The sequence below is a fragment of the Telopea speciosissima genome, chromosome 11 (assembly GCF_018873765.1).
Source record: "Telopea speciosissima isolate NSW1024214 ecotype Mountain lineage chromosome 11, Tspe_v1, whole genome shotgun sequence".
In the NCBI taxonomy this organism is placed as follows: Eukaryota; Viridiplantae; Streptophyta; class Magnoliopsida; order Proteales; family Proteaceae; genus Telopea; species Telopea speciosissima.
In genome coordinates this window covers 15,047,075-15,074,892 of record NC_057926.1, presented here as the reverse complement: position 1 = coordinate 15,074,892, position 27,818 = coordinate 15,047,075, and the positions used below count along the sequence as shown (strand labels likewise).

Below are 27,818 nucleotides of genomic sequence, written 5' to 3'. Positions count from 1 at the left end.
ATAATTGAGGTCTCACTGGGGTGATAGGATAAGTGACCCTCAGTCTTTTTTGAGTTATCACAGTAGCATATACTTGACCGATAGAATTGTGTGTTAGGTGAAAAATGAATCTAACATTAGCATGCATCATTCAATTTGATATTGATTGTGTGATGTGTGTGCATTCCCCTTTGCTCCCTCACTAGCTAGTGTAGCTAACTCCGTTGTACAACCACTTTTTACTTATATACAGATAGCCTCTTGACGAGCACCGATGGATGCGAATCAAGTGGAGTTGATGACCGTGGCTTGGATATAGATGTGCACCCAAGAATTTGTGCCCTTGGGGCAATTGTTTATTTATTTAATTTCTATCTTCATTTCACAATCATGTATAAACTGTATGTTTATTTATAGGGAGAGTAATGAATGGTTACTTATGTTAGAATTGCTATATGTGTTATCATTAGAGAACCGATGCTCTATAATTTCACATGATTTAAATTAATTTTGCTTCCGCTAACTCTGTGATTGGAACGATTTATTCCTTTCGGTACGTCTCTTTTTATCTTCATATGGTGATGACAGAGTGGATTGTGGCTTGGGACATTGCATCTGTGATCCTGGTAGGTGTTGGGATGATGTGTGATTGTCCCAGTCATACCCCTATGTGGAAAAATATCTTACATCGGGATAGGGGGTGACATTTTGTCTCCCCAGGGGAGGAAAATAAGGTATACAGGTTGTTGAGGTCCATTTATGGACTGAAACAAGCTTCCAGATCATGGAACATCCGTTTTGACTAAACTATCAAGGATTTTGAGTTTGAACAAAACATTGATGAGCCATGTGTGTATAAGAAAGTCTGTGGGAGTGCCGTCTGTTTTCTAGTACTATATGTGGATGATATATTGCTCATTGGGAATGATGTGGAGTTTCTTTCATCTGTAAAGATGTGGTTATCCAAAACATTCTCAATGAAAGATCTGGGTGAAGCCAGCTACATCCTAGGAATTAAGCTTGTGAGAGATCGCAAGAAGAGGATGTTGGGATTGTCACAATCCACCTACATTGACAAAGTGCTTGAGAGGTTCAACATGCAGGATTCGAAGAGAGGTAATGTGCCTCTTAAACATGGAATCGGTTTATCCAAGTCACAATATCCTCAAACTCCTGAGGAAATTGAGGCTATGAAGAGAGTTCCTTATGCTTTGACAGTAGGAAGTTTGATGTATGCCAAGGTTTGTACCAGGCCAGATATTTGTCATGCCGTAGGGATTGTGAGTTGCTATCAATCCAATTCGGGACAAGAGAATTGGACAGCTGTCAAGGGGATTCTCAAGTACTTAAGGAGGACCAAAGATTACTTTCTTGTATATGGTTGTGATCAGTTGTCAGTAGTTGGATATACGGATTCAAATTTCCAAATTGACAAGGATGACAGAAAGTCTACCTTTGGGATGGTTTTTGTGATTGGTAGGGGTGCAGTGATTTGGAGGAGTGCCAAACAGAAGTCAACAGCTGATTCTACAACTGAAGCTGAGTACTTGGCAGCTAGTGAAGTAGCCAAGGAAGGCGTCTGGCTCAAGAAATTCTTGACAAACCTAGGGGTGGTTCCTGAGTTAGTGGAGCGACCCATACAATTGTTATGTGACAACAGGGGAACTATTGCACAAGCGAAGGAACCAAGAGCTCATCAGAGGAACAAGCATGTGGAGCAAAAATATCACTTGATTCGTGAGATTATTCAGCGTGGTGATATAGCCATAGCTAAGTGTAGACGCTGATCTTTGTCACCCCCTAATTGACGATGATGACAACGGGACATGGACGATGGACGATGCACTCTCTCTCTTTCTAGACCCAAGATACCTGACCCATAAGACCAAGAACCATGCTGAGCACAAAATGACCCATTTTAGGCCAAAAAATAAGGAAAAATGGCATTGCGCCCCCACAGCGCCGTGGACTCATTCCCACGGCATCGTGGGCACCTTCCCACGGCACCGTGGGGATGTGTACCAGATTTCCACGGCGCCATGAGGGGGTGTGACATCAACTTGCTGACGTCACCCATGGCGCCATGGAAAAGTCCCCCACGGCGTCGTGGACATCTCCAAGGCACCGTGGAAGACTTATCTGGCAAGGAGAGATAGGGGGTCCCTCCCTATAAATAGGAGGGTCCTCTCCCACATTTCCCAAGGAATTTTTGGGTGGAGAGACCCTCCCCAAGTAATTCCTACCCTCTTTTCTCCCTTTTCACCCTCATTTCTCCTCCTTCTCTCATAAGAGTGTGAGTGAGTGAAGTTTTCTTGGTTGCGGATAGATCCTTCGATTATCCCTCTGAGTATAGAGCGCTTTTGCTCCTAGGCATCGTTATCCCGTCAGTGTGTGGCTAACAATCAAAACCCTTTTATTACAGACATTATTCTGTCTGTTTACTCCTCTCCAAATCACTTGAAAGAGTCGTTACTCTTCCCAGAAAGGAATCGACGTCAGTCCATTCGTCTATCTCCCCTAAGCCAGGGGAATACAACCATACAGGTATAATAACTGCATTCTTGTTGATTTGATGTAGTCCTTTCGTATTCCATTGTTTTAGTCCATATTTTTCATATATGTAATGTAGTTTATTATGTTTTAGTTCGATTCATAGCATCTGAATGTAGTTCATAATATCCCCCATCCCCGTAATAAAAGAGAGAGAACATTCGTCCTTATGTAGCATCTAATACAAAGAGACCGGCTTCGACCGGGCGAGGTGGGTGCCTAACACCTTCCCACACTCGTAACCTGAACCCTTACCCAAACCTCTGGTCAGATCATATGGAGTCACGTAGCCCGATCCTGTTCACAACAGATAGGGCTACACTTAATGGGTCCTAGGCCCTAACCCTAGGTGGCGACTTCACATTATATTAGCATATTCTAATGGATGATCCCAATCCCCTATTTATCAATATTATACATTGACAATATTATCCATATCCATATACACCATATATATATACCAAACCCATGTCACCATATATAAGGGCTGGGGGAACCCTCGTCCTGAGGACCACAGTACTTACAGTGGCGACTCCACTGGGGATAGGTGGACAAACGTCCACCCGAGGTCAAACTTTCTAAATGGATGCTATCAATAAATGATAGAATGTTCTCTCTAAACTTTTATAAAAAATATATATATATAAAAAATATAAAAAAATAATATATATATATATATAAATGTACAAAACAAAATACAAAAAGAAAATACCATAATATGTTTGTTTGGCTAACCCCTGTGTGTAATAACCGCATCATGCATAGTGCTCGAAGTGAAATCAAACGGCGAGGGAGGTGAGGCACGTCATACTAAGTACTCTGAGATCGGATGATAGCCGCTTCCTGTACCACTTTCTTGCACACATACACTGCATGGGAACCCCTCTTACCCCCGTAGTTAGTCGTTGGACCCCATGAGTAGTCATGGGTAATTCGCAAAGCTACAGCCCTTGATATTTACTATACGAGTTTAGAATCACCAGCGAGGGTATTCACTAGTGTGTTGTGGAATGTTTTGCCATTCAAAAAAGGCACTAGCTCGATTACTCTGAGTTTGTGTGACCTATTCTCCAGGTATATCAAAAGAACCACGTGCCTGCAATTCGCGACCACGAGCGATAGGTATATCGGTTCTGTCAAGGGTGACCTTGTTTTGTCCTATGAAAGCCTACCCATTACATGCATCATGTAGGAAAATAGACCATGTACGACTAGGGTACGACACAAACTAACCTTTGTTAGATGTAAAAGAGAGACCGAGTTTTAGGGTCATTTGACGATTAACCTGGCTTTGACATGAGATGTCACCGAAGGTAAGGAATTCCATAGTCCCGCGATGGTCCCTCAAAGGAGAATGGAAGTTCATTTCCATATGATGGAACCTTACCTGTCCCTCAAAATAAGGGCATCTCATTTTGACTCTAGACATAATCGTCCATAACCCGGTAACTAGGATCCTTCTTTTGTTTGTTTTCTTTATTGTGTTCAAACATGCTTGGGCAATGACGGCATTCGAAGTTTGGTCTCAGAAGGAGTCTGTTGAAACTCTGATGACCACTCTGATTACTTGAGCCAAATAAAAAAATAATATTAAACAAATGTTATAAAATACCAAAAAAATGATAAAAACTCAAAAGAAAAAATGATAAAAAAAATAATATATATATATAGATATAGATAAAGTAAAAAAATAAAATTCTTTTTTTAGCCTTCTTAGGGTCTAAACTAGGTATTCTTCTCTCTTTCATAGTAGCACAATTCCGTCCTTGCCCATCTGGATCCAACACGGTGGAAGGCTGACTCGAGCCAGCCCACCATTCTCCTCAAGATCACTGATTCCTTCTCATTCTTCTAGTTCATCTTCTGAGATATCACTTGTGAGTAACATGAATCCTCCGGAGGATCACTTGTCTGAAAGTCACGTCGAAGATTGAGTGGATAGGCTGCAAGTAGACATGGCCGAAATGCGGCAACTCAAGGCACAACTAGTTCAGTCGATCAATGAACTATGTAAGGGTGGATCCATAGCTGGACCAGCAAAGCAAGAAGTCTGGAAAACTATCCCAGCAACCCTCAAGACTCCAATCATCATACCAGTAGAAGAAGGGGAAGATAGCCACCCTATGGACCCTCCTGAGACTGAAAGGGAGAAGAAAATGAGAGAAAAAGTAGCCGAGTTGGAAGTGGTTGTCAAGGGCAAAGTCAAAGAAAAAGATGAAGAAGACCTGGTGTTCTTTCCTGAAGGGAAAATCCCCGAAGATTTAAAGTGGAAATTGGATAAGTTCGACGGATCGGGAGATCCTAGGGCTCATCTCAAGATTTTTGCCACCATTGCCAGACCATGGGGACTTTCTAAAAACCAAATGGGACAGGCATTCTTGTACTCTTTGGCTGGATCTGCTTTGAGGTGGTTAACCCAGCTTGATCACACTCAAACCCTGTCATAGGCCTCTGTGGTTAAAGCCTTCACTAAGCAATATTCGTACAACACCAAGATGGATATTACTCAAAGAGAATTGGAAACCTTGAGGCAAGAACCAAGTGAAGAGTTCTCAAACTACATCATGCGGTTCAGGGAGAAGGCCGCAAAAATGTGGAACCGCCCTACTGAGGAGGAGCAGATCGAGATATTGTTAGAAAATCTGTACGGGGAGTACCATGAGAAGATATACTACCATCATATCAAGACATTTGATGCTCTTATGATGATTGGGAAGAAGATTGAAGACAAGATCTTTAAAGAAAAGCAGAATCAGGGTATGACCCGTGAAGCATCAGGAAGCTATTCGGCAAGGAAAAACCCAACAGCCAAAGGAGGAAATACTGCAGGGACAAGCAGCCAGGCGGCAGAAGTTCAGGTGGTAGCCGCAGGATCCACCCCTCTTGTGATCCAAACTGAATCTGAAGCATCCAGGAGGAATTTCAACTTTGAAGGAATGACACCCTCGTTGTTATTCACCAAGTTCAAAAAGTAGGGAATGATCAATTCAGTTCCTCCTATGTCTATGGATTTGAACAATCCACCTACCTGGTATAAGCCCAATCTATACTGTCATTACCATGACCAACAAGGCCATCATACGGATAGATGCCTAGCTCTTAAGCATGCGATCCAGGATTTGATTGACGAGGGTAAAATTGAACTTCGGAAGAAGCAGCCGCCAAATGTCACCACATATCCTCTGCCTAACCATGGAGTAAACATGCTTCAAGAGGATGCCAAGTAAGTAGATCCTACCACTTTAATTCATCCAGTCGAGAAGAGGAAGCTAATGAAGGCACATGTCTATATAGCAATGTTGACCAAGAAACTTAAGGAGGAAAAAGAACCACAGATTCGACAAGAGGTGTCTCAGGAAGTGGATCGGCCTGATTCCCCTTTCTATCATCCAAAGATAGAAGGTGCCACCTAGGTAGAATACCAGATACCTGCATGGAAAATCTCATAACCACTGGTGAAGGGGACCTATTCCCCAGAGTCATCTACAGGGTAGGTAAACATGTTGCAGGAAGAGACACCATTCCAAGATCCTACTACATTGATCCAGCCCATCCCTTTGTATTTAAGAAAAGATGAGCAGTCACGGCAAGCATGGGTAGAAAGGATGCAGGTTTGCATTTACTGTGCCTGAGCCAACTGTGACAGGAATATCCGAACAGGCGGGCAACCATGTGATCAAGGCAGAGGTATAGCATCCATCAATCGGCTTCGAAGGTTGGATTTCTTGGAGCATGGATTAGAAGGTCTCGAGACAATGATGCCATTGTATAAGTATGGTTTCTCATCATTTGAAATATGTCACCTGGTTCCTAAAGAAGAAGGGAATGAAATCACCAGAGTCACACCTCAGCTCCTTAAAGCAGTCTCAACACTAGCTATTGGTCAAGCTCTGACAAAAGAAGTCTCTCTTATCCATATAGGGGGAATTCTGACGACAGCTCAGATAAGGTGGACGACACAGAAATCCATGAAGGATGGATAGAAAATGCCGAACAAAGTCCAACGATGGAGGACGAAGGAGTAGAAGCAATGGATTGGGTAAATAACATCAGAAGCGATGATAATAATGATCCTACCAGCCTTATTCAACCCATATCATCAGCTGAGGATGAAAGCAAAGATGATGAGGAGATATCATCTCCAGAGGTCCCCAGAGGTGATTGGACGGTGTCCAGAGAAGATTTCAAGCATTGGAGCATGAGCGCCTTCTACCAGGTCGCAGATATACTCGATGTTTCCACCAATACTCAAGAGATCCTATACAAGGCTACTTCTCTATTTCCAGATCTGGTGTGTAGTAACTTCGCAGCACGTTGTGAGAACTTGGTGATGCCAAATGAGAGCGATGTACTCGCTCGACCCCTCCATGAGCTAAAAAACATGACTTGGTTAGTCAATGTTGTGGCCTGTGATCTGTTTAGAACTCCTCCAGAAGACCTGGTCTTGTATTCAGATTCATTCTCCTATCCGGATCCACCCCAAAGAAGTGAAACATGGGACGCATGGATCAATGATATTAGTCTCGGGGAATTTCAAAATGACCCCACCAGAGGTATCTTTCCCATGGACATCGATGATGAAGGGGAAGAACTGTTAGAAGAAGAACAATCATCCAAAGAAGATGAAAGTGAGCAAGAATCTACAACAGAAGAATCCGATGATGAAGGGTCCGAAGGGGAAGAAGAGACAGAGGATGGGGAACCTTGGCAACCAAGGACGAGTTTGGAGAAGTATAAGAACATTTGCTAACCCGCACCATGGGAATTATCATTCCAGGTGAACAAGATCCACCGGGATGTGGATAAAATCTAGGAAATGCTCATGAGAACGGTGGTCTTGGATGATAAGTATCAAGAAGAGCTTCAACAGCTAGAACCTGTTAAAGAACAGTGGGCGCTCCCTCAAGCAATTCATCATTTGGAAAACTCTGTAAAGCTAACTTTAGCCTTGGCACAAGACCTATGCGGGACTCCTCCCCCTTCTCCGTATCAGGGTAACAGAGAATACCATGCGTGGGCAAGAGCACATGACAATTTCTATATGTGTCATGTCAATGAGGGAGGAACAGTAAATGACCCAACAGGGAATATCCACCCAGTTATTTCAAGCCCGGAAGAGAGGTCCGAAAGTTCAGTTTCTCAAGGAGAAAAGAAGGATCGTAACTTCTATAAGTCATTGGCGGAAGCAAGAAAGATGTACCAAGTGGCTTCGGCAGCCTTTCATGCCATTAGCCAATTGATACCAGAAGAATCTCATACAGTCCAGCAGGTTGCTGAAAAGCAAGAAACCTTATCAAAAATCCTAAATCAGGCCTGGAAGTCTATTGTGGCCTTGTCTGATGAAGGAGGTAAAACCTGAATTTGTCCCAAGGGTCCTCTTATCATCACTGATACTGACGAAGAAGATGGAGACTTTTACCCAGTCTAGTTGGTCATCAAAGAAAGAGAGTCAGATGTGGCAGAAACCAGGAGTGGCGGAAACTTCAAGAATAAAGAGTTGACAGTGGAAAAATATCGGTCTAGCCAACCAACGGCGATTGTTGAGCCAGAAAATCGAGTACTAGACCAATTGAAGAAGGCCCAAGCTAATATCTTAATCTGGGGATTATTAATGGCGTCACCAACCCATCGAGAAGCTATTTTGAAAGCTTTTACCAAGGTTCAAGTGCCCATAGAAATGGGGCCTGAGGAATTATGTCACATAGTGGGGGCACTTATGCCATTCAGTCACTCTTTTTCTCAGAAGAGGATTTACCCCCAGGAGGAAAGAATCACAACCGGGCACTCTACATTACGGTGGAATGTAACAAGAATCAGGCCCCCCAGGTTCTGATAGACAATGGGTCCGCCCTCAATGTAATGCCCCTCAAAGCAGCCAGATGCATGGGTTTATCTCTAGACAAGATGAAGTCTTCCAGTCAGACCATCAGGGCATACGACAATTCTAGGAGAGAGGTAATTGGGATTCTTACCACCAGTATCAAGATTGGACCAGCCTGCTTTACCATAGACTTCCAAGTCATCGACATTCAAGCATCCTTCAATATGTTGCTTGGAAGACCATGGCTGCATTCAACAGGAGCCTTAGCATCAAGTCTTCACCAAAAGCTGAAATTCATATATGACCAAAAAGTGATTACCATTTTTGGAGACCCAGAAATGGTGCACACTTTGGCCAATATTGAAGTAGGTGGTTCATCCTCGCAGGAGATACAGCTGGGTGGGTTTGAAATCGGCCACATTTGTACTACCTCTGCAAGTGAAGAAGATCAGAATCTAGGGAAATTCCTGACAATGTGGAGCGAGGCCTCTGTAAAGATCATGAAAAAGATGAAATATTTCCCTAGATTAGGATAGGGAAAGAACCAACAGGGGGTACCGGCATTCCCGGAGATACCAGCCAATGCCAACCGTTGTGAATTAGGGTTTAACTTGAAGGACCCAAGGAAGAAAACCGCAGGACAGAGGGACAATGTAGCAAATGGCACGCCATACTTCAAGACTCTGAACGGGTACTTCGTGAAAGAGGGAGAAGACTTCCCTTACTGTGGAAATCAAGAACCATGGTTCAATCAAGAGCAGGGCGAACATCTACCAGGACTTGAAATATTCTTTAAGAATGAAGTGGACTGGATAGCCATGGAATTGGATCAAGCTAGCAAGAAGGAAGTCACAGGGGATCAAGGGATCGGCGAGCTGTTTGAAGTGCCGGTGATCATTGAAGAAGAGGAAGAAGGACTGGCACCACATCTGCTAATACAACCTCTCCAAGGATCCATAACGAATTGGGCAAGAATGATGGAAGATTTCCATATTAATGAGTTTGAAGTTGTAACCAGCTCTAGCATAATCCTGTCTAAGTCTGTCTCTGAGTCTGTATCTAAGTCCTGTGGAAATGTCCAGTCCATCGGGTCTGTCTGTACTCTTCCCCTTATCATGAATGAAATTGCTAATTCTGAGTATGTTTCTTCTTCTTCTTCCTATTCTGATGATGATGATAATGTCCTAGAACATCATAATCTGTTAGAACAATTAGAGCAAAGAAGAGCTCAACCAGTCCGAGAGGACACCCACCCCGTAAATATAGGGACCGATCAATGCCCTCGAATAATCAAAATTGGTGCTTCTCTCAACAATGGTGAAACATCCCAAATGATCTCTCTCCTCAAGGAATTTGACGAAGTCTTTGCCTGGTCCTACAAGGTATGTCCGGCATCGATCCAAAGATTGTGCAACATGAACTACCAACATATCCAGAGGCTCGCCCAGTCAAGCAGAAGTTAAGAAGGATGCGGCCGAAATGGAGTGAGAAGATTAGGGAAGAAGTCATCAAACAATGGAATGCAGGATTTCTCCAAGTAACCCAGTACCCTTAATGGATATCCAATATTGTCCCAGTCCCTAAGAAAGATGGGAAGGTTAGAATGTGTGTGGATTTCTGTGATCTAAACAAGGTCAGCCTGAAGGATGATTTTCTATTACCCCACATTGACATCTTGGTAGGCAACACTGCAGGCCATGCTCTACTGTCCTTCATGGATGGTTTCTCAGGATATAACCAAATTAGTATGTGCCAGAAGGACAGGGAGAAAACTGCCTTCACCACACCCTGGGGCACGTTTTGTTACAAAGTAATGCCTTTTGGGTTGAAAAATGCTGGGGCAACATATCAAAGAGTGGCCACGGCTATCCTACATGACATGATACACAAAGAAGTAGAGGTATATGTCGATGATATGATAGTCAAATCTGTTGATCGACAAAGCCATTTTGTGGCTCTCAGAAAGTTTTTTGAAAGAATCAAAGAATATAAGCTAAGGCTGAACCCTCAGAAGTGTGTGTTTGGGGCCAAAGCAGGAAAATTACTGGGGTTCCTTGTCAGCGAAAGAGGGATAGAAGTGGACCCTGACAAGATAAAAGCCATCACGGAAATGCTACCACCCCGGATAGAAAAAGAGGTAAGAGGTTTTTTGGGCCGCATCCAGTACATCAGCAGATTCATATCTCGGTTGACATCCACTTGTGAACCTATCTTCAACCTCCTAAGGAAGAAAGAGCCGAAAGAATGAAATGAAAAATGCCAAGATGCCTTTATGAAAATCAAAGAGTATCTACTTTCTCCTCCTTTACTTGTCCCTCCAGTGTTCGGTGAACCTTTCCTCCTATATTTGTCAATAGGAGAGATAGCGGTCGGATCAATGATGGCCCAAGTTGGTAAGGTGGATGGAGAAGAGCACGCAATCTACTAAGTAAGCAGGAAATTCCTGGAGTATGAAACTCGATATGCTCCAGTAGAGAAGATATGCACATCTCTGGTTTGGGTAACTAAGCGTCTGAGGCACTACATGGTGTCACATCCCGTCAGGTTGATCTCTCGAATGGATCCAATTAAGTATCTCTTCGAGAAACCAACATTGACAGGGAGAATGGCTAGGTGGTTGTTGTTATTATCAGAATTCGACATAACTTATGTCAATCAAAAGTCTGTGAAAGGGCGGGCAATCTTCGACCATCTAGTAGCATTTCCCTCAGAGGATGATTCCCGAGCAACAGAGGACCTCTTCCCATATGAAGATTTACATTCCATAGAAGCTGAACCGATTAGAGAGTGGCAATTGTACTTTGATGGAGCCGCCAATCAAAAAGGATTTGACGCAGGGGTATTATTGATAACCCCAGAGGATTTTTACTTGCCGATGGCCTTTAGATTGGAATTTAGTTGTACCAATAACATAGCAGAGTATGAAGCTTGTGCTATTGGGTTAGAAATGGCTCTGTCTGTAGGGGTTGACAAAATTAAAGTTTACGGAGATTCCTCCATTGTGATCTGTCAAACACAAGGAAAGTGGAAGACTAAGGATGAGAAGCTGAAGCCCTACCAAGTTTATCTGGAACAACTGACGCAATGCTTCAAGAAAATTTATTTTGAGTATCTACCCAGGGATAGCAATCAGTTTGCTGATGCTTTAGCCACTTTGGCGTCCATGGTAGAATGTGATACTCGAGACAAGATCCAGCCCTTCCTAATAGAAAGAAGGACTCACCCAACATATGGAGAACCAGTCAATACACTCACTGAGGATGGAAGGCCTTGGTATGCTCCAGTGGTTGACTACATCAAGGAAAGGAAGTACCCTGAAGAGTTTTCAGAAAGAGAGAAGAGGCATTTGCGAAAATATGCTACTCAATTCATCCTCCAAGGAAACTTGTTATATAAGAGATCTTATGATGGTATCCAACTATTATGTGTAGATGAGGATCAGGCTCAAATCATTATGGAAGAAATCCATCAAGGAATATGTGGACCACACATGAATGCAAGGATGCTGGCCAAGAAAATTCTCAAGATGTGATACTATTGGGTCACTATGGAAGCTGAGTGTGCTGCCTTCGTAAGGCGATGTCATAAATGCCAGATATTTGCCAACATCATTCATATTCCTCCGACAGAGTTGCACTCGTTAAATGCCCCTTGGCCATTTTCTGCCTGGGGAATTGATGTAGTTGGTAAAATAACTCCAAAGGATTCAAATGGACACCAATTCGTGTTAGTCGCCATCGACTATTTCACAAAATGGGTGGAGGCTCAATCTTATGCAGTTTTAACTTCCGCCAAGGTGGTAAAGTTCATAAAAGAGAATCTCATCTGCAGACACGGTGTGCCGCAGCAGTTGATTTCAGATCAAGGCTTGCATTTCAGGGGAAAAGTGGAAGAACTCTGTAACCAATGTGGCATTAAGAGGCATAAGTCTACTACTTATCGGCCACGGACTAATGGAGCGGTAGAAGAAGCCAACAAAAATATGAAGGTCATATTGCAAAAGATGGCAGACACACACAATGACTGGGCAGAGAAACTTCCACTAGCCTTATGGGCATATCGGACATCCATCCGAACCTCTATCGGAGCTACCCCGTATTCTTTGGTATATGGGACAGAAGCCGTATTGCCGATAGAAATTCAGGTCCCTTCTCTTCAAGTCTTACTCGATAGTCAATTGCCAGAAGGGGAATGGGTAAGGGCCAGATACGAAGAGCTCAATCTCCTGGATGAGAAAAGGATGAAGGCCATGGACAATCTCAAGAAATATCAGCAAAGAATGGCTAGGGCATTCAATACGGGTGTCCGCACTCGAAGCATTAAAGAAGGAGATTTGGTCCTTAGAGAACAGCAAGCTCCAATTCACGACCCAAGAGGAAAGTTTCGACCCAATTGGAGTGGACCCTACAAAGTCAAGACCATATTGCCAGGACGGGCGGTCCAACTCTCTAATCTTGACGGAGAAGAACTTCGGGGTTTGGTCAATATGGACCAGCTAAAGAAGTATTTTATCTGAGATATGTGAAGCAATTTGAACTACGTTCGACCTGATTCCTCCGAAGGGATACGTAGGCAACTCAATGTATTCGGGTACGGTCTCAAAAAAAATATATATAAAAAAAAAAAGAGAGGGCATTGTGTTGGTTTCCTCCCATAAATTTCGCCAGCCACATCCCTTGCACATATAAGTAAATCTCGGCATTTAGCCTTCTATTCCTTGACCTAGCTTAGGAGTAGAGTCATCTAGAGCTGGTTATTAACAAAGGATTTATTCATTCTATGTCGCAAAATGCTAATCTAATCCTTGATGCAGGTAGTATGAGGGGACCAAAGAAAGAAGGACTCGACGAACAGTTGTGCCAGTGGACTCTCCGGATGAATGTGGATGAGCCCACACTTCTAGAGGATCACCATCTGACAGTATTGGGAAGAATCAGTTGCTTCAAGCTCCATCATGACTTACTAAGGGAAGTATCGAAGTGCTGGAACCCCCAATTGCATGCATTTTGCTTCGAAAAAGTCTGACTGGCTCCGACCATTGAAGAATTCCGGGTTTGCATGATGTCACCCCCTCGAGGAAAGTTGTTCCTCCCAACTATAAAGAAAGAACAGCTTTTCAACAATTTGGAAGATTTCTTTGCCATGAATAAGAAGGAGTCAAAGCAAGTTCTCAATTATAACCAGGTGGATGTGTTGAAAGTTGTGAAGATCTTCAACAACAATAGATTTGAAGAAGAAAGACAGATCCGACGCAGAAAGTGGGCGTACTTATTCTGTATGATTGGGAGGTACTTGTTAGCATCTCTGGGAAAAGGCATGTCTCCAATAATTGCAGAAGTGGTTAAGCAAATTGAAGAAGGATGCAACATCGCTCCTACCATTTTAGCAGAAACGTTCAAAGGGTTTGATACCATGAGTCAGTCTCAGAAATATGAAACAGACTTCCTTCATGAATCTCCGGTGGTGTTCTAAATGTGGTCGTTGGAAAAACTAAAATTGGTAACACCAATTCCGCGTCCTCACTTCCGACCTATGCATTATCAAATAAAAAGGGAAAAGTCAAAATTCCACAAGATCCAAGACTGGAAGAAATATTTGGAGGAGAGAGATGTCCAAGAAATCCAATGGAACTGCCCTTGGATGAAGGCCGAGATAGAAAAACCAGAAACAACAGGGTACAATTATGTGAGATTCATGGGTTTAACTCACACTAGTTTTTATATCCCTTCCTTAGTACCTCCGAGGCAGGAACAGCCTAAGTTGGAGAATTTCAGAACTCCCAAGATGTGACACAAGAAGTGGTGATTCTGTTATCCGAAAAATGTTACAAATAAGTGATATCAATTTGATGTTCCTATCTTTACTTGTTTGTTTGTCCTTTCTCAATTTCTCTGTCCTTTCTCCTATAATGAAACCATTTACCAATGGAATTTGTGCTTCTAAAGAAAGGGATGGAGTCTCATGTGCATTTCAAAGAATGAAATATCCAACGAATTCATAAACAATTCATTTATGTGTACAAAAAAGAAGAAGAAAAGTGTACATAAAAATTGCACCAGTATCCATACCAAAATGTATAAACAAAAAAAAAAAGAGGGGAAGGAGAGTAAATGTACATAGTTGTAACAATACTTCCAAAAAAAAGAAAAGAAAAAAAAAGAACAAAAACAAAAAAGAAGAGGAGCGGTCACGACTCAGGGGAGTAGTCGTCAACATCCAAGCCTTCCCCCTCTCCGCTCTAGGACGCCATCAGGGCATCCCTCTCGACCTCAGCCCACGTAAGGTTGAGCTGCAGCTGCTCATTTGCAAGCCTGAGTCTCTCAATCTCTCTCCTGCAATGGTCGAGCTCAACCTTCTAAAAAAAAAAAAAAAAGAAAGAGAGAGAGAGGAAAATCAAAAGATAAGCATGAATAAAAAAATAATAATGAAAAAGAGAAGGGAGGGGGGAAAGAGACGAAGCATTACCATCCTACGGCCCGCATCCACACGCGAGATGATCGTCTCGTCCATACTCACCATCATGCGCCTCATGTCGGCATATCGGCTCACATCCACCTAAACATGATAATCATCCAAGATGTCAAGAATTTGAAAAATAACGGATAAAGTGAGGAAAGTTGGATGTGCTTACCCCATCATAAGAAAGAGGGAGGCCTAGGTCCGTGTCTACAGCCCGAGGAGGTGGTAAGATGACCTCAACCATCCCAGGCTTGTGGTGGCAAATAAACCACGAACGATACCCTGGAATGTGGTCATCTGGACCAGCAATCCGCAGGGCTGGAACCTCTCCAGAAGGCCCAACACCTGACTCCACCTCCCCTACTTGGGAGGCGCGAGAAGAGCTCCCACCACCATAGACCCTGCAATCATGGGGCGACCTGGAAACTGTCAAGAAAAGAAACAAATCAAGATAAAGGCTAGCTTAACAATCTGAGGAGAAGAGGGAAAAATGGAGAAAATCTCACCTGAGGCCCCTAGCGGGTGAGGGGGATGTAGACTGTCTCTCGGAGAAGGAAGTCGGTATAGTCCATCTCGGCTAGCACCAGCCCAGTCGCGGGCTCACCAACCCTCTAGTGCTTGATCTCATCCCGATCCATCAAGGCTGGTTGATGGATCCGAGTAGGAGGAGGGCAGGGCACCAAGCAAGCCTCAGACCACTATAGGGACACTCGCTCTCCCAAGTAAAAGGCAAACCCCCATGGGCCCTCGAAGAGGACCCTGCGAGTGGAGAGAGCTGAGGCCCTATTAAATAGGTCCGGCTCTAAAATCACCTCCCCCAAATAAGGGCTGAGAGAAGCCTGTCAAGTAAGTGTCAAGATCAATGCAAAAAAAAGAAGAGAAAATAAGATAAACAACCAGTTTAGATTTACCTCGGTAGGCTGCAGCTCGTTCAGGAGGTCGCGCATGGACCCAAGGTCCTTATGGCAACCGGTCCTGAGCAAATGGGACTTACGCCATCGTGTAGTCCGAGGAAAGGTGGTCCCGGGATCATCCCCAGGTCTGAAGGTGGGGACCTGGAACCAAAGGATCTCATAGCTCCACGTCTGTAATAGATAGTCGTAAATAAGCTCAAATAAATAAAAATGAGATAGAAATAGAAAAAAAAAGAGAGAGAAAGGCAAAGTTGGGAAAACTTACCCATAGGACGTAGCAGCATCCGATCAGGTTCGACGACCCCACAACCAAATAGTCCAACATATCTAGGAAGTAGGCGTATGCCGAACCCCCCCAATCATAGCCCGCGGCCACGTCAAAGTGCTCAAAAAAGTGAACATATGCGGCATCGGCTATCACCGTACCGGTCATATCACTGAAGATCACCTCCGCCAGCAAGAAGAGGAGGATGCATCGAGCCTACTAATCCTGAAGGACGGACGGCGACTGGTCTGTAACGACCCTCTCATCCCAGGTACCCCTCAGGACTGACGCGGGGATCTCTCTCCCTGTAATAGAAATCCCCAGCTGCTGCCTGTAATACTCCAGGCGCTCTGATGGCTCCATCGAGGGTATAATCCTCTCCTCCGGAGTCAGTGTCACGGGTACCTCACCAAAGGGTAATCTCGTGATCATGTAGAAATCTAGGGGGGTGACCGTCGCCTCACCAAAAGGAAGGTGAAACGTATGGGTGCTCGGCCACCACCTCTTTAGCAAAGCCCTCGCAGTCGGGCTGTCCAACTCACGGGCTAGGGATGAGGCGATGTGTCCCAACCTGGTCCGAACCACCCGCGACTGTACCGCTGGGCAGAGTGTGCGGTATCACTCTGAAACAACCTCCAACCCATAATACTTCTTGGGCGAAGGAAGGGGGCTGCCCTGCAAAGAAAAACAAGGCAAATGGTTAGCCAAAATAGTTAGGATAACAATTAAAGAGAGAGAGAGAGAGACTATAAAAAAGGTGGCCTCGCTTTGATTTGTGTACCACTAGGTGCCTAGGATGGTATCTAGAGGCATTACCTAGATTTGCATGTCAAAAGACACTTAGGGTGGTGTCTGATGGCCTCGCTTTGATTTATGTGTCACTAGGTGTCTAGGATGGTATCTAGAGGTGTTACCTAGATTTACGTATCAAAAGACACTTAGGGTGGTGTCGGATGGTCTCGCTTTGATTTGCGTGCCACTAGGTGCCTAGGATGGTATCTAGAGGCATTATCTAGATTTGGTGCCAAAAGACACTTAGGGTGGTGTCTGATGGCCTCGCTTTGATTTGTGTCACTAGGTGCCTAGGATGGTATCTAGAGGCGTTACCTAGATTTGCGTACCAAAAGACATTTAGGATGGTGTTTGATGGCCTCGCTTTGATTTGCGTACCACCAGGTGCCTAGGATGGTATCTAGAGGCGTTACCTAGATTTGCATGCCACTAGGTGCCTAGGATGGTATCTAGAGGCGTTCAGGGTGGTGTCTGATGGCCTCGCTTTGATTTGTGTGTCACTATGCCTAGGATGGTATCTAGAGGCGTTACCTAGATTTACGTGCCAAAAGACACTTAAGGTAATGTTTGACGGCTTTGCTTTGATTTGCATGCCATGATGAGCACATTTATGTGTGAAATCTGAGGGCATAAAGCATATATTTTACCACATTGGACAGAGTTACTCGGTGCTTTCTTGTGTTTTTCAGGGTTTAGGTGAATTCTTGTGAAATGGAGGAGATGATGCTAATAAAATGTTTTTAAGCTGTTTAGAGGTGTTAATGGCTTGGATGCGTAGCCCATCGAGTCAGCTTCGTAACGGTTCAAACGGCACTTGATTCCGAGTTGAAACAAAGAAGTTACGGTCGTTTCCGTAACGAAGCGCGAAAATGGTCTATAGGGGTTTATTTGTAATTATTGATAGTCGTCCGGGTATAAAGTGAAGCGAAAGTTCAGATTTCAGGGGCCTTAACGAATAACCAGAAGTTATATTTCCTCTACCCGAAAGATTCCATTTGGAGGGCTCTGGACAGTCTAACTTCAACTTGAGATATCTTGGGCTCCCTAACTCCAAATTAGATGAAATTTGGATCTATTTTGGGTGATTTTTCGCAAGGAATACAATGGTGAGGCCTATATAAGCACCCCATGCTCCACGTTTTCTGAAGGACAGAATGGGTATTTTATTTATTCTTGAAGGAATCCTAATCATCACCCTTACTCTCTCTCTCCTCCAACTTCTCAAGGGCACTTCTGAAATTCTACTTGGAATAGATTTATATTTTTTCATCTATGGAAGGTTGAAAAATCAAAGATGCTTTGATTTTATTGCTTGGAGAAGATATCTACAAAGAAAAGGAAGCACAAGTTAGAATTAAAAACTTATTTTTTTAGAAATAGAAAGTCTATGTAAACAATCTTCTCTTCTTCTTCTTTCTATTTTTTTCTTTTTTTCTTAGGATTCAAGGCATTGTAAAAGAGGAAGGAGAAGAGAATATTCTCTTTTCTTAGGGAATATTTCTCCTACACTTCCCTCTTCTCTCTTCTCCTCTCTTCCCTCTATAAATACCCCTTGCCCTTTGGCTTGTAAGAAGTTAGTTTTTTAGTTTAGTTTTTAGTTAGTTTCTAGTTCAATTTTAATTCAGTTTTTAGTGTAATTTTTAGTTCAATTCATTTAGTGAAATTTTCTCTTCTTCTCCTATTTTTGGCTTTAGTTCTTAGTTTGATTTCATAAGATTAGCTCTTTCATGTTCTTAATTTTGCTTTCATAAGATTAGTTAATGGTTGTAATAGGATTAGTTTATGTTTTAATGTCTTCAATATGGTTGTAATAGTTTTAGTTTAAAGCTTCCTAGTCTAAGCTCCTACGTTGATGACAAGACTTGGAGATTTAAAAGAGGAGGCCATGGTAAGTTCATGCAAGTATTCATTCAAGCTTCTTCAATTAATCCGGTGCAAGCACATCTAGGTTTGCATTCTCTAAACTCTCAATTGCAATCTCCCTCTCCTCTATCTCATTCTTCTCCTTCTATTTCTTTTATTTTTCTTATTTGGTTATTTTGCTAATGTGGATATGGATGTGTGGCTACAATTTTTATTACTTCCAACTTGCGTTAGTATAGGATTTTATTTTTAATTACTCCCAATTTACGTTAGTTTGATAGGTTAGATGTTCATGTGTTAGGAAACCAACTTAATCCCGTAGATGCGTAATTTGTTAGATGCTTGTGAGTTAGGATCAGTTAGTTTAATCATCATTAATTTAGTGCTTAAATTAATTTGGTTCACTTTGCACTACTTTTAAGTTAGTTAAATAAAGTGGCGTATATCTCCTCGTGTTCGACCCATAGCTACGATTGACCCGTACACTTGCGGTTTTATTTTAACTCAAACATGCCACTAGGTGCCTAGGATGGTATCAGAGGTGTTACCTAGATTTGCATGCCAAAAGACACTTTCGGTGGTGTCTAACAGCCTCGCTTTGATTTGTGTGCCACTAGATGCCTAGGATGATATCTAGAGGCGTTACCTAGATTTGCATGCCAAAAGACACTTAGGATGGTGTCTGATGGCCTCGTTTTGATTTGTGTGTCACTAGGTGCCTAGGATGGTATCTAGAGGTATTACCTAGATTTGAGTGCCAAAAGACACTTAGGGTGGTGTCTGATGGCCTCGCTTTGATTTGTATGTCACTAGGTGCTCAGGATGGTATCTAAAGGCGTCACCTAGATTTGCATGCCAAAAGACAGTTACGGTAGTGTCTGATGGTCTCGCTTTGATTTTGGTGTCATTAAGTGCTTGGGGCAGAATCTAGGGACGTTACCTCAAATCTATGTGGTGAGGTATGAAGCTAATAATATAAATAAAATGCATAAATTGAAAGGGAAAGAGTAAGACTACTGACCTGGCCCCATATGGAGCGGCAACCATGGCGGGCAGTGTCAACTAAAGTAGCCCCTGAAGGGTACCATGCAGCTCGTGCGTCAGGAGCAGTAGTGCCGAGCAGTGGCTCCCTGTGAGACTGGCATCCTTGTCGGCGGAAAGACATGATGAGAGTGAATAAAAAAGAGTGAAGTCAAAAATCAAAAACAGCAGAGCTTCGCAGCAGAAATGAGAGTGAAGAAATGAGAGAGGAACCCTCTATTTATAAGAATTCTCCATCGCGCCCACGGCGCCGTGGAGGTTTCCCCACGGAGCCGTAAAGTCTGGCACGGAGCCGTGAATGCGAGGCCGTGCAAGCACGATGCCACCCATACACGGGGCCGTGTGGACCCTCACACGGCGCCGTGGATAAAAAAAAAAAGAAAAGAAAGAAAAGAAAAACAAAAAAAAACAAAAAAAAATAATATATATATAAAAAAAAAAAAATCCCCAGTGAAATCCCTCAAAACTAATCCTAGGTCGAGTGGTGCCTTATCACCTTGATGGTTTCGGTCGAGTGGCACCTTATAACCATCCAAGTTTGACTTTCGCTTGAGTGGTGCCTTATCACCCTCCAAACTTGATGGTTTCGATCAAGTGACACCTTATAACCATCCAAGTTTGACTTCCGATCGAGTGGTGCCTTATCACCCTCCAAACTTGATGTTTCAATCAAAGTTTGATTTGCGGTCGAGCGGTGCCTTATCACCCTCAAATTTGATCTTTGGTCGAGCGGTGCCTTATCACCCTCAAAATTTGATTGAGCAATGCTCACAAGATAGAGATTTGGTTTTTTTGAGTTTTTCTTTTGAGGATTATCGAAAGAATTCATCGTGATTAACCATCTATTTTTAGCAATTCTGTCGCCTATGAGCAAAGCGTCAACAGTACATGCTCTCGGTGACAAAATTAGTCGGTCTTGTGTCTTTACCCTTCGGCTGTTAGCACAGGCCTCGGCCAAAGAGGGGCAAACTGTAGACGCTGATCTTTGTCACCCCCTAATTGGCGATGATGACAACGAAACATGGACGATGGACGACGCACTCTCCCTCTTTCTAGACCCAAGATACCTGACCCATAAGACTAAGAACCATGCTGAGCACAAAATGACCCATTTTAGGCCTAAAAATAAGGAAAAATGGCACTGCGCCCCCATGGCGCCATGGACTCATTCCCGCGGCACCGTGGGAACCTTCCCATGGCACCGTGGGGATGTGTACCGGATTTCCACGACGCCATGAGGGGGTGTGACATCAGCTTGCTGACGTCACCCACGGCGCCATGGAAAAGTCCCCCACGGCGTCGTGGAGATGTCCACGGCGCCATGGAGGACTTATCTAGCCAAGAGAGAGAGGGGGTCCCTCCCTATAAATAAGAGGGTCCTCTCCCACATTTCCCAAGGAATTTTTGGGTGGAGAGACCCTCCCCAAGTAATTCCTACCATCTTTTCTCCCTTTTTACCCTCATTTCTCCTCCTTCTCTCATAAGAGTGTGAGTGAGTGAAGTTTTCTTGGTTGCGGATAGATCCTTCGATTATCCCTTTGAGTATAGAGCGCTTTTGCTCCTAGGCATTGATATCCCGTCAGTGTGCGGCTAACAATCAAAACCCTTTTATTACAGACATTATTCTGTCTGTTTCCTCCTCTCCAAATCACTTGAAAGAGCCGTTACTCTGCCCAGAAAAGAATCGGCGTCAGTCCATTCGTCTATCTCCCCTGAGCCAGGGGAATACAACCATACAGGTATAATAACTGCATTCTTGTTGATTTGATGTAGTCCTTTCGTATTCCATTGTTTTAGTCCATATTTTTCATATATATAATGTAGTTTATTATGTTTTAGTTCGATTCATAGCATCTGAATGTAGTTCATAATATCCCCCATCCCCGTAATAAAAGAGAGAGAACATTCGTCGTAGCATCTAATACAGAGAGACCGGCTTCGGCCGGGCGAGGTGGGTGCCTAACACCTTCCCACACTCGTAACCTGACCCCTTACCTAAACCTCTAGTCAGATCATATGGAGTCACGTAGCCCGATCCCGTTCACAAATGGATAGGGCTACACTTAATGGGTCCTAGGCCCTAACCCTAGGTGGCGACTTCACATTATATTAGCATATTCTAATGGATGATCCCAATCCCCTATTTTTCAATATTATACATTGACAATATTATCCATATCCATATACACCATATATATATACCAAACCCATGTCACCATATATAAGGGCTGGGGGAACCCTCGTCCCGAGGACCACAGTACTTACACTAAGGTTGACACTATAGATAACCTATTTGACCCCATGACTAAGGTGTTGCTACCTAGTGTTTTTGAGAAACATGTTGGGAATATGGGGGTGAAGTTCATGGGTAATTGGCACTGATGTACAAAACTCCTTCTATTTAAATTAATAAATTTGTTTAGCATGATTAGTTGTTGAGCTCAGTTATTGTCCATAGGTATTTATACCTAAAACTGTTCACCACTAGGGATGGGACTAGACTTCCCATCCGGCATGGTGGTCACATTGTGTGTGCTTAGGGAGGTTGCTTTTCCAAGACACAAATGTGAGTGTACATATGGTGTGTAATTGTACTGGATCATTGAGAATTTCACATGTGTACTGTCAGTTCATAAAGAAAATGAGATTCTCTTAAATAGTTCTCGGTTGGTCCCTTGACTTGAGGGGTCCTTATCGTTGCATTCATGTGTTGTAAGTTTTGGTGTACCAACAGTTGATGTCTCCCTTTGACTATATATCGGTGCACTGGACTCACAGTGTGTGACTGTATTAGAAAGAGATGCCCAACATGGAATCTACTGGCCATACCTTGGGATTATGTTGAGGAGAGTATTCTATACAGGATTGGACTCAAATCCGGTACCGGTAGTATTTTCAAAAAAAATTTCGAAATGTTTTTAGACATATATACTTACAAAATGTTATCTATATTCTTGAACATTTTGTTTGAAATGTTTTTCTTTGGTCCAATCAAGGTAATTGAATCTCTCGATCGGTGTATCGGTTCATTGAGGATTGACAGTCTCGTACACATACCTTATATTGAACCATGCAATATTGTTTTGTGGGGGACTGATGCATGTTTTAACTACTTACCTTGGGCGTAGGTTATTACATCTGCTTAGTATCTTCGATGTCATATTTCTTGGAAGCTAAGTGGTATCCCATTGCGATCCTACCCCTTTCCTTTTGGTTCCATTCATCTACGCTATAACGGTTGATCATGGTTTCCGTTTCATGATCCTCTTGTAAGGTTGGATCTTACAGTAGGATAGAGGAGATTGTTAGAAAAGGAAAATTGGTGGGTGAATATTGAATATTCAACTCAATATTTGATTCTTCTAGCAATGCATATCTTTCCTATTTGAGAAAGATTGGATGGGTAGATAATTGAGTCACAATTAATAACTCAATATATCACACCCATGTGAGCTAGCATTTTTAGGGGATTTTGTGAGACAAATATATATTATTTGTGGAATTGCAAAATCACAAGAAGGATACACAAGAACCCAAAAAACGCAGAGCTCTCTCTCCCTCCTAGAAACCGTCCTCTCCCTCTCTTGCTCTCTTGGTGTTTGATCCTAGAGGTGGTCCAAGCTTTTGTATTCTTGGAACTTTGGAGGAGATAGCTTGACCGTGGTGTGAACGCAAAGCTTGCGTGGTGCGTGGAATGATCGCGAAAGGGTTATCATCGATTGGAGGTCTTGCATCTGTGAGGCTTAGGTAATAATCGATCCCTACATTGTTTCATTGTTTGAGAATGACTTCTCCCATCGATATCATGATCTTTTGTTTTTGCTTCCGCTACGATTGATCTTTAATTGCTAACAAACTACTTCAAGTCAACAATGATACTTACCAAAGCACTAGACCCTATAGTCTGTAGAGCATTCCCCGCAACTCATAAGGGGCCAACAAGAATGTGGTTCGCACACCTCCAACCCAAGTCAGTAAACAGTTTTTCAAGCTCAACAAGAGTTTCCTTATTAACTTTCAAAGCAGCAGAAAATATAAAAATAATTTGGCCACTCTAGTGACCATAAAACAACTCCCAAGAGAATCGCTTCAGGACTTTGTTAGTCAGTTCAACCATGAATCCTTGGAGATCAAAGAGCTTGACCCAACAATCTCCTTTGCAACCTTACATAGTGGTATAACCAATCACGATCTCCTACACTCTTTGGCAAAGAAGTCACCTGGGAACATGGTCAAGAAAAGGAATTAACTTGATTGTATGCCCATTTGAGTGGTTTGAACAAACTTAAAAAATAGTCTGATATTAGAGTAAAGTACATGCAAACTCAAAGTTTATTTTAAGTATTCACAAACTATTATATTGGAATTATTTTGACATAATAGTAGGCGATACCCAATATGAAATAAGCACTTATGCATTTCATAGTAATGTGCAAAGGATCATTTGCCTGATATTGTCATCCTAAAGGCGATACAATCAAATTAAAACATTTTCAATCCGATGAAACAAGAAAGTTGATCTTTGCAAGAATAGAAGGTTAAGTACAATTTTTTTCCTATGCGGTTCTCCAGTGCCTCTCACAAGAAGAGGGTGGATCCCACCCGGGCAGAGTGTTCGGTCAGGTGCCCCGAGTGGGTCCCACCCCCCTCTTATGAGAGGAACTAGGGAACCGCATAGGTCAGGGAACCATAGATGATAACGATTCAGGTTAAGTAATTCCACATCCCCCATCGACCAAATCATGCGACAGACAAATCGGACCCAAATTTAAAAATACTATGATGGCGGTTATGGATAGATATCCAGTTTAGACCCTGCGGCATCCATGATTGAGTAGGTGGGAATCACCCCGTGGTTGTTAGAAAAGGAAAGAGTTTTGAGTCAATATTAAATATTGGATTCAATATTGGATTCCTCTAGGAATAGGAATCTTTCCTTGGCTGGAAAGATTTGTGGGTTAAGTGATTGAGTCCTGATGGGACAAAGAACCTAGCACCGCGAGAATGAGCTAGAGGGGTTGCGAGTCGAGAACTGAGACCGCTCCTAACTAAATGCGGGCCTGTGAACTCTTGCGGCCCGAGTTGGATGCCAAGCTGTGAGCGACATGCAGAGCGGGGTGCCTGGCCGCACTCCAGCCCGCACCGCTGCCAAGGGGCATCGCACCTGCCCCCAGATGACAACGATCTGGCCACAACCAGCTGTGCAAGGAACGACCTCCATACTTCGCGTAGATAACTCAAAGATGACCAGGGGCCAGCATGGCCCGAGATTCTCTCCCACATTGCGCCTAATCAGGCGTGTGGGAAGTTATGGATAAACATTATCCCATACATCACTCCTAAACATTCTCACTCCATTCCGGGAATCCAGCTTTCCTATTTGTGAACGATTCTACCCCTCAGTCACCTTAAGTAAGGGAGGTAACACTTGTCTTGGCTATCTGAATTCTCTTTGAATCATCTGTTGCTCAGAGATCTAACTTAAGCATCAGAGTGAGATCACCGGCGACGCCCGATACTCTCTGCTAACCTTGTCTTGTAGGCAGAGCTCGCTCCAGCAGGTTTCTTGACGCAACAAGTCCTAATAGGAAACTCAATATTGCTTGCCTTTGTGTTCTACCAAATAGGGTTGAGAGGGAAAATCATACAGAAGTTATGAGATTGCCAAAAATTATAGATCTCTCTCATCCTTGGAAAAATCGTGGAACACTCCCCTCCCCTAGAAACCGTCCTTTCTTCCTCTCCCTCTCTTGGTGTTTGATCTTGGAGATAGTCTAGGGTTTTGTGAACCCTAGAGTGTGGAGGAGTTGGCTTAATTGTGTGGAAATCCAAAGCTGTGCATGGTGCGTGGAACGACTGAGAAAGAGCTATATTCGATTGGAGGTTTTGCATCTATGAAACTCAAGGTAACAATTGAAACCTTGTTGTTCCTATTAATAGATTCGAGAGAGGTAATCGAAGCCTTAGAGAAAGTCATCAGGTCATCTGCATAAGCCAAGTAAGTTAGCTTGAGAGCTTTACACTTTGGCAAATGAGCAATACGCTGCTGATTAGTGCAAATTTGGATTTCTCTGGAGAGGACTTCCAAGGCCAAAGTGAACAAGTATGGGGAAGGAGGGCAGCCTTGCCGAATTCCCACTGAAACACCAAAGTAACCAGCCGGGCTACCATTAACTAACACTGAAAAACTTTGGAGAAGAGTAATCAGGTCAAAGGAATCAAACCCCAGTTACATCAAACACCTTATAGGCATGCTTTAATTTACTACCTAGAATTAACAAAAGGGATTTGCAAATAAAGATTAGTCCTCCTTAAACTGTGCATATAGAAAGAAAAAAAAAAAGAAAGGGTGTCAATTTTGACCTAGAAGGGCCATTTCAAATTGGACCTTCAAAAAATGGCATCCTTTTAGGTAGGCCTGTAAACAGATCGGATTTGGCTCCGATACGGATCGGATGTAATCGGATTCAGATATTTCCTAGTGGAATACGGATACCTCTAAACGGATTCGGATGCGGATCGAATTCGGATTTTCGACCATCCGTTTACACCTCTGCCTTGTGTAACCCGAACCTTCCTCCCCCTAGTGGATACAATTCACTCTCAATCCATAGTTTTAGATCATGATTCTCTTCTCCTCATATTCTAGAACCTGTTGAATCTTCAAAAACCCTCAAGATCGTTATTTACTTAATTTTTTATAATTAAGTATTCGGATTCAGATTTTTATCGGAGTATTCGGATTTTTTTATGGACATCTCTAATCGAATACGGATACCCCTAAACGGATATGGATGCGAATCAAATTCGGATTTTTGGTTATCCATTTACAGCCCTACTTTTAGGGGCATTTCTATCTTTTTAATTATATCTCATGACAGATAGAACAGTCACTACCGAGCGGTTGCCATATAGTCGTAGGATCAGATTTAAAAAATGCGGATGAAACTTGATACCTTGAATCGACTCAAGAAGGCTGATGGAAACTTTAATCTTGGAAAAAATAGTATGCCAACTAAATGGCATCTCAGGCATGTGGACCGTGCTCTAGCCTTACACCCAATCAAGGACCATAAGGGTCTACTGGGAATCACACATTATAGCTGCAGGATGGGAACTCGAGTCGACGGTCAAGATACAATAAAAAGGAATCATAAAGTTCCCTTTTATGCATGTTTGTTTTTGCATTAGAAAGTGATTCTGTGTATCGCAACACTTGGAGAACTCTATACCGTGCCATTGAAATCACCCGCAAGAGAATCTCTTGCATCAGGTCATGCGCCCATTTACCACAATGGGTGGATGAGTATTAGGCTTTATATACAAATCCAATGGATGAATACACTCTGAAACCTTTAATAGATGCATATTGTTTTCCTGAGATCTTCAACGTATCGGGAGCATCAATCCCAAGCACCTCTCTCGGGAATAACAGTGAACACTTGGTGGATTCAAAGTGCTTAAGCCAATTTCCCACAACACCCAGGAAAACCCCTAAGTGAGCCAACCCTATAGCGCGCGTGGCGTTAGGAAAGCATGATTCCATGCCGTACGTATGTTGGGACACTGAGGCCGATGGCCCCTGCAACCTTGTACCCACTCGGCCGCTGTTGTGTGCGGGCGTGGCTCTCTCTCATGCGAGCTTGACGGCAAGTCCTTGCACCTTTTGGCTGCATGCGCTAGGCCCATGTGATGCTCGTGTACATGCTCATACATACATCTTATGCCATATCATTACATATAAATGCCCATGTGTTGCTGCCGAGATCTTCCTCCTTCGGTCTGGTCCAATCTTGCACACAATGGAACCAAAGGGCAGAGTGGGTGAGTACCTCGGAACCTAAGTCAGATCTCAAAGCAATACATCAGTTAACAGGGTCAAGGATGGGAATTTCTGTCCTGGAGCTCTTATATGCCTTAACCACTAGAATGGTCTATAGATGTCTTCCTCTTCTCTTCTTCTGTCCTCGTATATATATGACGTTGTCTCCTCCTCCCCTCTTCCTTAGGGTTGCGTATTCTTCAAGTTAGGCAAGAGATCCCAGTGGGAATCGTTAACCGAATCTGTCAGAGATTGTGCCTCTGGCTGGCCACGTGTAAAGTTATTTGTGCACTCTTCAGGCGTGAGGCTGTG

General features: G+C 43.1%; 1 protein-coding gene across 1 annotated transcript in view; it reads left to right on the top strand.

Annotated features, from left to right (window-relative positions):
- Positions 1 to 1,169: 1,169 nt before the first annotated feature.
- LOC122644812 (potassium transporter 19-like) overlaps positions 1,170 to 27,818 on the top strand; it is a 31,715-nt gene continuing 5,066 nt past the window's right edge. Inside the window, exons 1-2 of the mRNA XM_043838195.1 lie at positions 1,170 to 1,220; positions 1,371 to 1,600. Of these exons, the coding sequence (XP_043694130.1) occupies positions 1,170 to 1,220; positions 1,371 to 1,600 (281 nt within the window). The remainder of the gene's footprint in view (positions 1,221 to 1,370; positions 1,601 to 27,818) is intronic.